The sequence below is a fragment of the Oryctolagus cuniculus genome, chromosome 16 (assembly GCF_051225735.1).
Source record: "Oryctolagus cuniculus isolate XC-2025 breed Fujian yellow rabbit chromosome 16, ASM5122573v1, whole genome shotgun sequence".
NCBI classification, from domain to species: Eukaryota; Metazoa; Chordata; class Mammalia; order Lagomorpha; family Leporidae; genus Oryctolagus; species Oryctolagus cuniculus.
Window position 1 is genome coordinate 71,136,465 of NC_142882.1, and position 13,228 is coordinate 71,149,692.

At 38.5% G+C, this 13,228-nt stretch overlaps 1 protein-coding gene across 1 annotated transcript in view; it reads left to right on the top strand.

Annotated features, from left to right (window-relative positions):
• Positions 1-8,199, top strand: part of THSD7A (thrombospondin type 1 domain containing 7A) — a 689,693-nt gene extending 681,494 nt beyond the window's left edge. Inside the window, exons 27-28 of the mRNA XM_089315680.1 lie at positions 2,258-2,345; positions 3,084-8,199. Coding sequence (XP_089171806.1) covers positions 2,258-2,345; positions 3,084-3,168 — 173 coding nt within the window. The 3' untranslated portion in view covers positions 3,169-8,199. The remainder of the gene's footprint in view (positions 1-2,257; positions 2,346-3,083) is intronic.
• Positions 8,200-13,228: the final 5,029 nt, after the last annotated feature.

Below are 13,228 nucleotides of genomic sequence, written 5' to 3' on the forward strand. Positions count from 1 at the left end.
AGTGACAAGTATAATCAATTTCACATTGAATGAAGAAATTTAACAAAGGAAATGTTGGGAAAAAGGTATATTGTCATTCAGAACTAAAATCAGTGGAAACAAATTTCAGAATCCTTATTAATGATTAGTAATATACTCCAGTGCCAGATGGCACTTAGACCAATCCATCTCAATCCAGAGAATTAGCAAATGTGGACCATCTACCCACAGGGCTAAGGATGGAACCTTCTCTTATGAATGGCATGGTCAAAACTTTCCATTTAGATAGGTCTTAGTGTACCTATAATAGGCTTGAAGGCATGATGAAATGCTGCTCTCTACGCTGCATACTCACCTCAGCTGGAGTGAATTTTACACTCATCTCTAGAACTAACCTGGAGCCTGAAAATCTGGTACACAGGCTATTTAGCAACTAAGATTATGAAAGTTTTTCCTCTTCCTACAGAATGACCAGGTCATGGCAAAGGAAAGCTCTAGGAGGAGCCAGGTGTAGTCTGATTCATTAGAAACATGGTGGTGGTGGGGGGGAGGGGTGAATTTGCATACCTGGCCCATCTCTCTAATACAATAAGTCAAAATGTCTTCCCTTGTTCAAGAATTGGTATTGGATTTTTAAAGTATTTTAAATATTTGGGTGATTAGCTTTTAATCACATTATCCCTGACTTCATTAAGTTCTTGGCTGAAAATATGATTTTCTCAAAGACAACTTGTCTGATAAGCACAGGAAACTCTGTCAATGATCAAGACAGCAGACCAGTAAATGACCATTAACAATCTTGGCCTTGACCAGGAATTCAAGCATATATCCTTGTATCAAATCAATTTTTTTAAAAAGGATATTATGCCAACACATGTATTTATAAAATTCTCCCAATGTAAAAACTTAAGTATTAAAAAGGTGTATATTCTGCAAAAGTATACTGAGACATTCTTTTTTTTATTTTTTATTTTTTATTTTTTGACAGGCAGAGTGGACAGTGAGAGAGAGAGAGAAAAAGGTCTTCCTTTGCCATTGGTTCACCCACTGAGACATTCTTTATGAAAAACCTCAAGAATATTAATTGAATAACCTTCAGGATAGAGAGATCCAATAATGGAAAAATTCTTTGGATTCTAAACTTCTCTCCAAATGTTTAAAACATCTTTAGGAGTTAAAAAGTAATTTAGAATATTAACTGAGGTTATGTCTAGCAAATGAACCTGTAAATTGATCCAGACCCAGACAAGCAAGATTCCACAGTACCCATGTGCTTCTGATGTCTTTCATATATTGAATAATATAGTATTTTTAAATATTTTAAAGGTGGATCCATGTTTTCCACATGAGGGTCAGACACCCAAGTACTTGGACCACCTTCTGCTGCTTTCTAAGGCAAATTAGCAGGACGGTGGGTTGGAAATGGAGTAGCCAGGACTCAAACTAGCTAGCATTCTGATGTGGGAGGCCAGCATCAAAAGCAATGGTTTAACCTATTACACCACAGTGCTGGCCCCCGAATCTACAGTTTTAACATGAATGTCATTTTAGTATATGCATGTAACAAAGTATATGTAGATGTGCAGACCAAATTAAGTTCGACAGCATCATAGCATCTTGTTTATCCACACCATAAAACTGAGAAACTCAAAGCAAATGAGGCCAGAAAACTCAGAAAAGTTCTTGTCATACCTGATTCCATGTAACAAAGAAGGTCAACAACAGAAGTTGTTTAGAGAGCACTTTGTGCTACTCAAAATGGTCTGTTTGCAAATAATATTGTCCAACTAGTTTTATAGCACACCGTAAGTGTAGACTAGACTTTATTAAATCACAGTTATTAAATATATTCCCTTTCATCTAACAACAAAAACACTTACAGGACACTTTGTGTTCAAATACCTGTCTACATCAATTCTAGACTGTAGAACTCATTTTTCAGCTTTTATTACAAATACCATTTTCAAATAGATTAGAAGAAAATTTTTATTGACCATTGCTCCTGTATCAGATTTGAAGTCAAATTCAGAAACATTAGAAGTTTACACATATAAACATGGAATTTGGGCTCAAACAGTTTTCAATTCAATTTTCATTGCTCATTTATCCTTAGTGAAGCAATATCTAACTAATAAGAGCAGCTTTACATTAATCATTAACGATGCCAAAGCCATTCATGTTGAATTTGGAAAAGAATTGGTCATATTGGTCATAGTTAAAGGCTGTCATATATATGTCAGGCTGATATAAATTAATAACTCATATTTGTTCTTCTTAGATGGGAGACTAAAGACCTGGGTTTACGGTGTAGCAGCTGGGGCGTTTGTATTGCTCATCTTTATTGTCTCCATGATTTATCTAGCTTGGTGAGTGTTTAAATATTTCAAAATCTAAGGGGATACCCAGTGCCTGTTTCAGAAACAACACTTGCAGTTGGCCGTAACACAGGCACAGCCAACTAATGTCTCAGATATGAAAGATCTTCAGAAATTCATGGAAATGTAAGAAAACTGCATCGATTAACATTTTTCCAACAATTTTCCATGAACTTTTTGTATCCCCCTTCTATGTATTTCAAGTCTATTTAGTGCTCACAGAAAGTCTAAGTAGCACAGCTTTCATCCTAGATGACCTAAAAACTTCCAAATCTGAACCATTTGTGTTTCTGAAAAGGAGCCAGGACTGTTCCAGGCCATCTTCCAAGTATGTTCTCTGAAGTATGCAAGAGAATGTTGCTTTGGGTGGTTATGGTGAACTGTACAATTTTACATTTAATTACAACTGGAAGAAGGTACTATGGTAGTACCTACTCTTAATTCAATTATCTTCTGAAACATATTATTTATCAATTATACATTTACAAAAGTTTCTAGATACAAATGATTATGGTATGTTTATTCTATTAGTACTAAAGAGTTCCACTCATATAATTTATCTTTTATAATATAGTACAATAGTTGAGTTTTTCAGCACAGAAAACTGAAATCCAAACAGACCATAAAAATCCAATTGGGCAATTTGCTTTTCTTTTCATGTAAAACAATAAAACTTACAGTTGAAGATTGATTTTCTTTTTCTCAATTTGTATGCTTTTCTTTTTACAGTAAAAAGCCAAAGAAACCTCAAAGAAGGCAAAACAACCGATTGAAACCATTAACCTTAGCCTATGATGGAGATGCAGACATGTAACATACAACTTTTCCTGCCTACCGCCAGTTTTGTGTTTCTCACTGTGAAGTAGAACTCCAGAGACCACAATGAAAGTGTCCAAATTGTGTGCATTGAGATACCTTTTAACTTTTCAAAAGAGCATCAAGATTCAAGCTCACACTGCCACTAGGGATATTCAAGATAGCAGCACTTACACGTAAACCATCAACTCTAGGAATTCTGGGAGATTTAGTTGAATACATGCTGCATTCTGAGGGTATGATGTCATCTTCTCTAAAATCTACCATATGAAGACCAACTTTCATCTCTGAAGCATAGTGGTGGAATTGGCCAGTTAGGATCCCTGGTGCAAGACTGCCTGCAATGTTAACCCATAGAACTTTCTAGCATGAAGAGTTTATATCAAGAGCTCTGCAATAATTTAACCAAGTATAACACATATACTCAGCTGAATGATATACATTATGTCAGATTATGTACTTGTTAATAAGCAACTTTAACAGTGAATAAGACAGACCTAAACTCAGCAGAAAACTTGTGGAATGAATTCAACATCTTGGTGGTTGATGGTAACTTGTATTGACCTTCGTTTAGGAGACCAAGACTCTTTTGTAAGACCTCATTCTTGTCTCTCTCCAAAGTACGAATGTTGGACATGTTCTAGTATGTTAGAAGAAAGAGTCCTCAAGTTCAGTATTTTATAGTGGTTATCGTCTGGAAAATTGATTGCGGCTTGTGTTAATACATTTATACTTTCTCTAGTTTTCAAACTGGTTGCCTGCATCTTTTTGCTATATGAAAGGCACATTTTTGCACTATATTAGTGCAGCATGATATGCACTTAACCAGTATTGCCATACAAACTGCCTCTTTTCATCGGGATGAAGACATCTGCAGGTATCCTGACGAGGGCAAGAGTCAGACTGGATGGCCACAGAATGTCATCAGCTCTTACACCTGCTGTCTACTCTCTTCCTTATCTTTGCAGCCATTGGGACATTATAGCATGGCGATGATTTAAGTGTTGAAGTCCTTGACCCATTAGCTGTCCTAAAGGTGGATTCCTCTACTTGGTTTGTAATTGATCTTTGAAGGCTGTTTATGGCTAGATTTTTATATTTGTTATCTTTGTTAAAAAAAAAGAAAAAAGAAAAAAGGGAACTGGTTGTGTTTTTAATTGCAAGCAGATGCAGAAAATAATGTTACAGTGGTTTTGTAATGAAAAGAAATCACAGTTATGTGTCAATTTCTCACTGACATGCTTTCCCAGTTTCATATTGAATGTCTGCCTTACAGGCAGTACCTCAAAATTCATGGTCTTATGTCTTTCTTACTGGTAAAATGTGAACCAGTCTTTTCAATGTATGGTTTCCAAAGCTAAAGTCTTTAGAAAGACTATCTTGTCCAAGGCTTCATTAAATATCTAGATCAAGGATGGTAAACTTTTCCAGTGGACCAGATAGTAAATACTTTCAGCCAGGTGTGTGTTGCAGTCATAGACAATGCAAATAGGTTAAAGAACAAACATGTCTGTTTCTTCAAAGTTCTACTGGGAAACAGCCATCAGACTGCAATTGTGGTCTTAGTGCACAGACCCTGGTGCTGATGGTTTTCATGGATCACTCGTCACTGTGTCACCTTTACTTTTCATTGGCTTGTGCTTAGCACTTAATTTCAAAGGTGAAACTTCACTCATCAAGTATACCACTCTGTTGGAAGTAGCTGTATTTTTCACAGATTCAGCCCTGGGAATGGCACAGTGAAAAATTTCTAACCTAACAGACTTCTTTAGTATGAAAAGAAAATTCAAATGGTGCCATTAAAAGGCAGTACCATCTTTCAGACAACATGGGAGAGGGAAGGACATTAGGTTTCAGGTCTTAAAACAAGCTATTAAATCTTACACATAGTATGCTGCTGTAAAAGTCATTTGAATTGTGAAGTATTTTACTTTCATACTAGAGTTTCAACTCCCCCTGCTGTTCATTTAGAATATTTGCAAAGATGATCAGAACGTCAGATAAGGATGTCATTGCCCCCCTCATCCCCCTGCAAAAAATTACTCAGTTCAATTCTGTTGAAATAAGCATAAAGCACTAATTCCCTATTCAGTAGTCACTATGTTAGACAATTTAAATCTCTTCAAAGACAACAGGTAGTTCGGAATATGAGAATTTTACTTTAAACCAAGGATTTCAACAAGGAAATACAAATTCATCTCATCTGTTATTGTTGAGGAAGACAAAAATAATGTTAAAATCAAAAGTTAAAAATTTTAAAATCTAAAATCAATTGTCAATGCATATATATAGTCAGAGTTGTGGCCTTTTTTAAAACGTTCAGCTGACACTCATGAAATATGTGCCACACCTAATGATTTTGAAATAGGGAAAATAATATTGTTCCAAATAAAGCTACCCTTAGATTATTGTAAAAACAACATTCATTCTGGATACCACTTTATCCCACCTATATTATAAGAATTAAGAGAAAATTATGAAATGTTATACAAGATATTTCTATTCATAATTTGATTACATTTTACAGCACCATATACATGGAAGGAACTAAGGTTAATATGACCTAACACCAGGGAACATATTGGAAGTTCATTCTGATTGGAAAGATAATATGAGGGTAATGTAGCTGTTCAGCTACTGTGGACAAATGGGAGGTTACTGTAATCACGTTTATAACTTCAAACTGTCCTGTTAGTTCCTGGCATCAGTTAGTGAGTTCAATATTTCATTGGAATTTCATCAAAATGTTATTTGTATTTATTCTAAGAATTCACAAGAGGAATAAAGTAATAACTCTCCTAGTGACACTTTGCCTTATCAAATGGTCTGAGTCCTAAAAGATTTACAATTACTCAAAGTATGAAGGTCTGTTTGATTTTATAAAAAATTGATGCAGTATTATGATTTTGTTCATCTCCGTAGCAACTGTACAAGTGGCATAACTGATCTCTTAAAGGGGCTGGTTTGCTTTTTCATCAATACCTGTTCCAACGTGTTCACCATAATCCTTATTTAAAAGCCTTTTTGAGGACATTACAGTGATCTACAGGAATTGAAAAGGAGTGCATTAAAGCATGTTTTTAATCCTTTATAAGAAGCACAAATTACTTATAACAAGACAAATATTTATTGAATTATTACAGGTAAGACACTCTGCTAGGCACTGTAAAAATATTAGCAATGGCTTTTTTATACACAAGAACTTAAGACATTCTGAAGAAGGATAAAAGTTCTTAAGATAGTGCTTGAACACACTGCCTTTTACTCTAAATTTACTTTTAAAGGTGGTTAGTATTTTTCCATATTTAGTGTACGTATCTTGGGCTGTGTGGTTAGGGATTTTATTTTTCCTATTCTACCCTGAAGGCAGGTGGCAATGATCACTATGTCTTAATCAGATCTGTTAGGTTCCTGGACATTTCAAGATGAAGTCACTTCTCATAGAAAGCAAGTAGCCCCTCATACACTGATTTACCTCTTCCTACTCCCTGAATCCTTGCTCCTGTATGAGGATTTCTGCACCTAGTCTCTCCCCCACTCTGGTCTCCTGTTAACCAATGATTTTGTCTCCTTCCTTCAAAAATACCCTTCATTAAATATATCAAATTTTTATAAGAAAAATGAGAACACCTATAATAGTTCCTATCGGAATCAAAGTGTCACAGCGTGAGCATGTTTTAAACATCATGCACAGGTAAAAGAAATGAATAACAGCAAAACAATGTAGAAGGCATGCCAAAGACAAAAAGACCATTTCTGTATAAATGACAATTCCAGCACTTGCTATAGCTCTGCTCGGTATCCTGCTACTGCTACGGCAGCTTGAGTCTGTTCACCCTGCAAGACTAAGGGGGGAGCCAGCCCCTCTCGATGCTTTCAGAAAGGAAGCCTATGCTTACAAGCATTTGGAGGTAAGGTTTCCCAAGAATCACGCTTCTCAAATGACAGAGATCTCCCTGGTGGTTAAGTTTCACCAAATTCAAATGGGTCGTTTCTTGATCTATTTCTCCTCCGAGATTGAGACTATTGAAAGGACAGCAGTCCAGGAACCATTCTGTGGGGATCTCATCAGAGCGTGATCTTTCCCAGTTCTGGTCTGGCTCTGAGCACTGCCCATCAGCCTGCTCAGGTAATCCAGGCCCACCTGCTCCCATCCACAGTCGGTCCTGGCTGCGGGTCAGAACTTTACGCATCCAAAACTGGAGTGTGGACCAAAGCATCCCTCATAAAAGGGATGTGTTGCAGAGATATGTGACAATTTTATACCTAACAGGGACACTGAAAAATGGTTATATCTACATTAAATAAGTTTTAAGATCTTAAATAGAATTTTGCAAATTTTTTTCATGCTTCTACCAAGCTATGTCTTAAAACAGGCAGCGTAAGATAGGTTGTAGGAGTCAGGTTTTCAGTGATCAGAGAACTCCAGTCAGTTTTATTGTTATGTTCTGCAGTTTTAGGTAATAGTTTTAAAAAGACTATCTACTTTTAACCCTTAATTATTTTGCCCAGCTATATTTCAGAAATCTGTGTTTATTTCTAGAAAACATTTCAATTCCCTTTCTGGTACTTTTTCCTGTCCATTTCTATCACAGACATTTGAAGAGATCAGTATCTGTTGTAAAATATAACGTTATTATATTTGCAATCTTTCTATAAATTATGATCCACTAAATGTGTATTTTTTGTTATCTATATATTTATTTTGTTTAAATAGGGAGGCAACTGTAAGAATTTTTTGTTCCTTTGTAAATTATGTAATGTAATTTATTTTAAATTATGTACATTTCTTTTTTAATGCACAAAATGTCTATGTACAATTAACTGCAGATTTGCAATTAATGTCACTAAGCTTTATTCAGTTAAGATGGATGGCATGTGAGGATGTAATATGCTTTTTTACATTTTCATATGGGTTATTTGTAAATAACTTGATGGCAAACACAAATCATTTTTATTCTAATTGTGTGTATCTGTTTTGATTTGCATCATTTGATTCATAAGTGTGGATTAAAAATTTCTTAGTGAATATCCAAGTCTTTTTACTACTATATTTTCCTTTCCTGGATTTTTTTAAAGACATTCCAAATTTAAGAATCAAACTTTTATTTTAAAAGATGACTCAGGCCAGCAATTAGTCATCAAGGACAAAGGGCCTCTTGGTATCCAGTCAGTTAATAGAGGGACACATCATGGGATGGGAAGACATTCTAAAACAGAGCACAGCTCCTCTTGACTAGTCAGTCCCAAGGTAAGCCTCTCCCTGTCTCTTCTTGAGAACCCAATAAAAGACCAAATGCTTTAAAAAAAAAATCAAGGCAGAGCTCACACATTAACAAACTTAGGAAAGGATGCTCAAATCAGGCAAATGACTACCAGGGTAGTTTGTAGTTAAAACCTATGCCAGGGCCAGCGCTGCGGCTCACTAGGCTAATCCTCCGCCTAGCAGCGCCGGCACACCGGGTTCTAGTCCCGGTCGGGGCGCCGGATTCTGTCCCCGTTGCCCCTCTTCCAGGCCAGCTCTCTGCTATAGCCAGGGAGTGCAGTGGAGGATGGCCCAAGTCCTTGGGCCCTGCACCCCATGGGAGACCAGGATAAATACCTGGCTCCTGCCATCGGATCAGCGTGGTGTGCTGGCCGCAGTGCGCTGGCCACGGCGGCCATTGGAGGGTGAACCAATGGCAAAGGAAGACCTCTCTCTCTCTCTCTCTCTCTCTCTCTCTCACACTGTCCACTCTGCCTGTAAAAAAAAAAAAAAAAAAAAAAAAAAAAAAAAAAAAAAAAAAAAAAAAAACCCTATGCCAACATAGTTGTTTGCTAGACTACAGTTAAGCAGGGAGCCCTTTAAGCTGTAATTATGTGGGTACTTCAAAACGTTAATGGGAAATACATATTATGAAAACACTATGCATGGATTTTAAAATTTGTACCAAAGTTAATTTCATTTTTCCACAAACTTTTTGAAGCACTTTTGTGGTAAGCATGCAGTCAGCCTCCAATTCTTGATAAATAAAAGTGACACAGTATTCATTACCATGACATTTTAAAATGTATCACCCAGATATTTCTTATTTAAAATTTTCCAAGGCAGAAAGCATAGAGACCAATTGAAAGCTCCCATCCATTGGTTCACTTCTCAAATGCCCACAATGTTTGGGACTGAGCTGAAGCCAAGTGAGAACACACTACATGGATGACAGGGACCCAACCACTCGGTCCATTACCACTTTCTCCCAGAGCCTCCATTAGCAGGAAGCTGGAATCAGGGTCAGGGCCAGGAATTGAACTCAGGCTCGCCTGAGTGAATCACTGTGTCTGAATCACTATGCCAAATGCCCACTTCCAGTTATTTCTTTCTATAGTTCTAGATATACATGGACAAATGGCTTCCTGTTTTTGTTTTGCAACGGCAATTTATATCCTACAGAGGCAAGTGTGAACAGGACTGATTCTATATTTGCTCCTTGGCCCTAGCGATTCCTTTTGTTACACTCCACATTCCTGCAGAAAACAGCAAACACGCTTCTGTTTACCTCTCATCAGTGCCCGTTCTCTAAAGAGATCGTGTACATACAAAAAACTCACACATGCCATCAGCCTTTCTGATGTTGCAGTTTCCTTCAAGACAAGTGACTTCCCCTCCTCCCTCCCAGCTTCCTCCATGATAGCAGGTCTGTCCCAAGGTAACCCTGCTCACTAATCTAATGAGCACTGGGTCTTACTTTCCTCCCCGATCATTCAGTCTTAGATAGATGATGATGGTGGAGAACAAGGAGAGGGAAACAAAAATGGTTTGCATTTGGTAGATAGACTTAGGAAGCACCTGAACTTTCTCCTATTACTGTTTTCCAACACTGTACCCCATAGCTTTTTGGTCAATTTTAATTATCGGCGAGGGGGGTGGGAATTACACCCTGAGTAAATAAAACATCAATCCCTCTCATTTTTCATGACCTCCCTTCCTAGCAAATTGGAGCAGCTACATCTTCTCATGCAAGAGTGGGCCTTTGGATTCAGTCTTCTATCACGTGAGTCAACCACATTCTAATTTCTCAGGGTCCAAAGAGCTTTTCCCCACAGTCTCTTCTCAATCACAGGCAGCGGTGCTCTCACAGTGGCCGCGGTCACGTCACTGTCCCCTACCTCGTATGAGGCTGGCCATTCTCCCTCAGTCCTAGCTCCTGCGCCTCCTCATTCGCCTCTCATGTTCACCCTCAGCAGTGTTTCATGCATCCCAGTCACCTGTTGAAACTACACTCCTCTCCGAGCTCTGCCTTCATCAATCTCGCCATCTAGAGCACTCTTCCCCTGGACGTAAGCACGGCTGCTCCTCCTCGTCATACAGGGCTCTTCTCAGATGCCACCTCCAGAGAACCTGTCCTTGACCACTGCTGTCACTTTCTACCCTCCTGCCTGCAGTTTTCTTTATTGCACCTGACATTATATCTTTTTCTTTGGGATTATTTTTTCCTTTCTCTCACACATGGGAAAGGTCAGATTTTTTTTAATTATTATTAGTATTATTTTGTTCCATGCCTGGAACAACCTAACACTTAGAAGAATGAATTGTTATAAGATGAATAAACAGAAGAATCAGCTGTGGAATTCATGGATAGGGAGTGGTTAAGAGTAAAAGTAATAATACAGGCCATGAGAGCTAAGAGACCAACTCAAGACTGATCAGTTCACTACTGCTGGCAATATATTTTATATTCATTTCACTTGGCAGAAGCATGTTAATCTAAACACCTTGGGAGGTACAATAATGTAACATGAACAGATCTGAATGACAGCAATGAGAAAATAAGAACAGTGGTGGTGGAGACGGATACCATGGGAGTGACAGCTGAGGTTGTTCCATTAAAATGTGAGGCTATGGACTTTGTAGAGCTATATTTAAAACCTACAACAGAAAATATAATAATTGTCTAATTTAATTCCTTGAGATATTCCAGTGGGAATAGGTGAGAGAATTCAGAATACTGGAAAATGAGGAAAAGGGCAATTGTAAGTTTCTTAAAAAGCCTTTGTTCAAGAATACAATAGCAATCTAATATACTATTCAGTCTTAAACTCAATTATATGATTTCAGTAATATGAAATTACATACTCTCTGCTTTGAAGCAGAAATAAAATGGGGCGGAGGGGGCAAAAATGAAATGACATTCAAAGCACTTCCCAAATCCCCATAATTCACCTTGGAACAGTAGAGGGCGATGTTCAGCAGCCATGTAAACACAATAAGGAACCATTTAAAATTCCTATCTAGTAGATAACACTGTCTTGATTTCAGAAGAACAAAACTGAAATCAGAGCTAGCAAACAGGAATATGGAAGAAAACTGTCAATGTCTTAAGAGACAGCATGGACTTGCATCTTGGTCCTTCTTAAACAGGGAGAGCCAAGTGTGCTGAATCACAACCACAGTGAGCCTCCAGATGCTGCCCACAGCTGATGTCTACCTGTGCCCTCTCACCATTTATCTTTGTAAAATCTTCAATCACATATGGTATTGGTCATCTGGGGCTTTTTTGATGTTTACCATGTTTTACTATTTCTTTGCCAAAGGGTTAGTCTTTTCTTGTAAAAAAAAAAAAAAAAAAAAAAAAAAAAGATATGTCGGCTGCTATAAGAAAAACAGGGCTGGAGGGTAAAAAGTGACAGCAGTGGTCAAGGAAGGTTCTCTGGAGGAGGCATGGTGGACGAGTATTGATCTGATATTTGTATTAAAAACCCTTCCAAGATAGTATCAGTATGGCTCCTGAGTTCTAATGTCTTCATGTAACACTGTCCTAATACTTGCATTCCTATTTGGAGTTTGCCTTTCACGCAAAGGAACTCATAGCTCACAACCTCTTACCACTGTGGCCATCCTACCTTGGTATTCTCCATCCTCTCACTCTGCTTAGCATAAATGCCTAGAACTAAAAACAATATGGGGAGAGAAGATGGCAGAATAGGGAGGGAGCACACCAAAGGTCCGGTAAGGGAATGTTCAAAGAGGGGTGAGAATTTGTAGTTTTTAAGGAACGAGAAGCCCTTCCTGAAACTGGGGAGATAGGGTGGACACGCGAGGAGGACGCGGACGCCTGAGACGCAGGACACCAGTAGGAGTGTGTATGCACCAGCGCTGGAAGTCGAGGTGAGATGGGGCGCTCACCCAGCACAGCGGCAACAGCCGCCGCTGCCCCTCCCCCAACCCACCCTGGGACGGACACTGAGACACACTTGACTGAGTGGGGGAGGAAATAGAAAACGGAACAGAGTGAGTGGTGCCTGCAAAAAGAGTGTGTGATTCAGGGGTACTAATTGAGAGACTGAGTAAGCCAGTATCTCTTGGCACCTCCTCGGAGCTGCAGCGGGCAGGAAGCAGCCATTTTGTCTGTTTACATTCGAGCTTAAAGGAGAACTGTCTTTGCCTCGACACTAACCTTCGGAGGCGGAGCCCAAAGGTGGAGCAGAGCGACAGGACACTTCTTGCTCAAGGGAGGGCAGCTCAAAGCCCTGATGCCCGTCTACTCAAGTTACAAGAAAAAAAAATTTGAATAGCGCCTGTGGGGGGAAAAAGGGCAGGATCCAGAGCTGTAGTTGGCAGAGAGCAGCCATCCTGTCTGTTTACCTGCGGGCTGTGTAGAGCAGCCTGCTTACACTGGATATTGGTACAGCCTCACAGCAGCCTATAGCAGAGGGAAATCAACCTGAAAAACCACCCAGATGGAATGCCAAAAAAACAAAACAAAACCCACAATAAGAATATAGAAGAACATATAAACTTGCCAATGGAGCAGGCTAAACCAACCATAACAGAGGCTGAAGAAGAAGAAGTTGAAACCATGCCAGAAAAAGAATTCAGAAAATTAATAATCAGAATACTTAGAAATAATGAGAAACAGTGTCAAGAGCTGAATGAAAAACAAGCCCAAGGATTAGAGATCCTAAAGAGAAGTCAGAATGAAATACTAGAACTGAAAAATTCAATTGACCATATAAAAAACACTGTGGAATCCCTCGGAAATCGAACAGATGAAATAGAAGACTGAATATCAGAATTCGAAGAC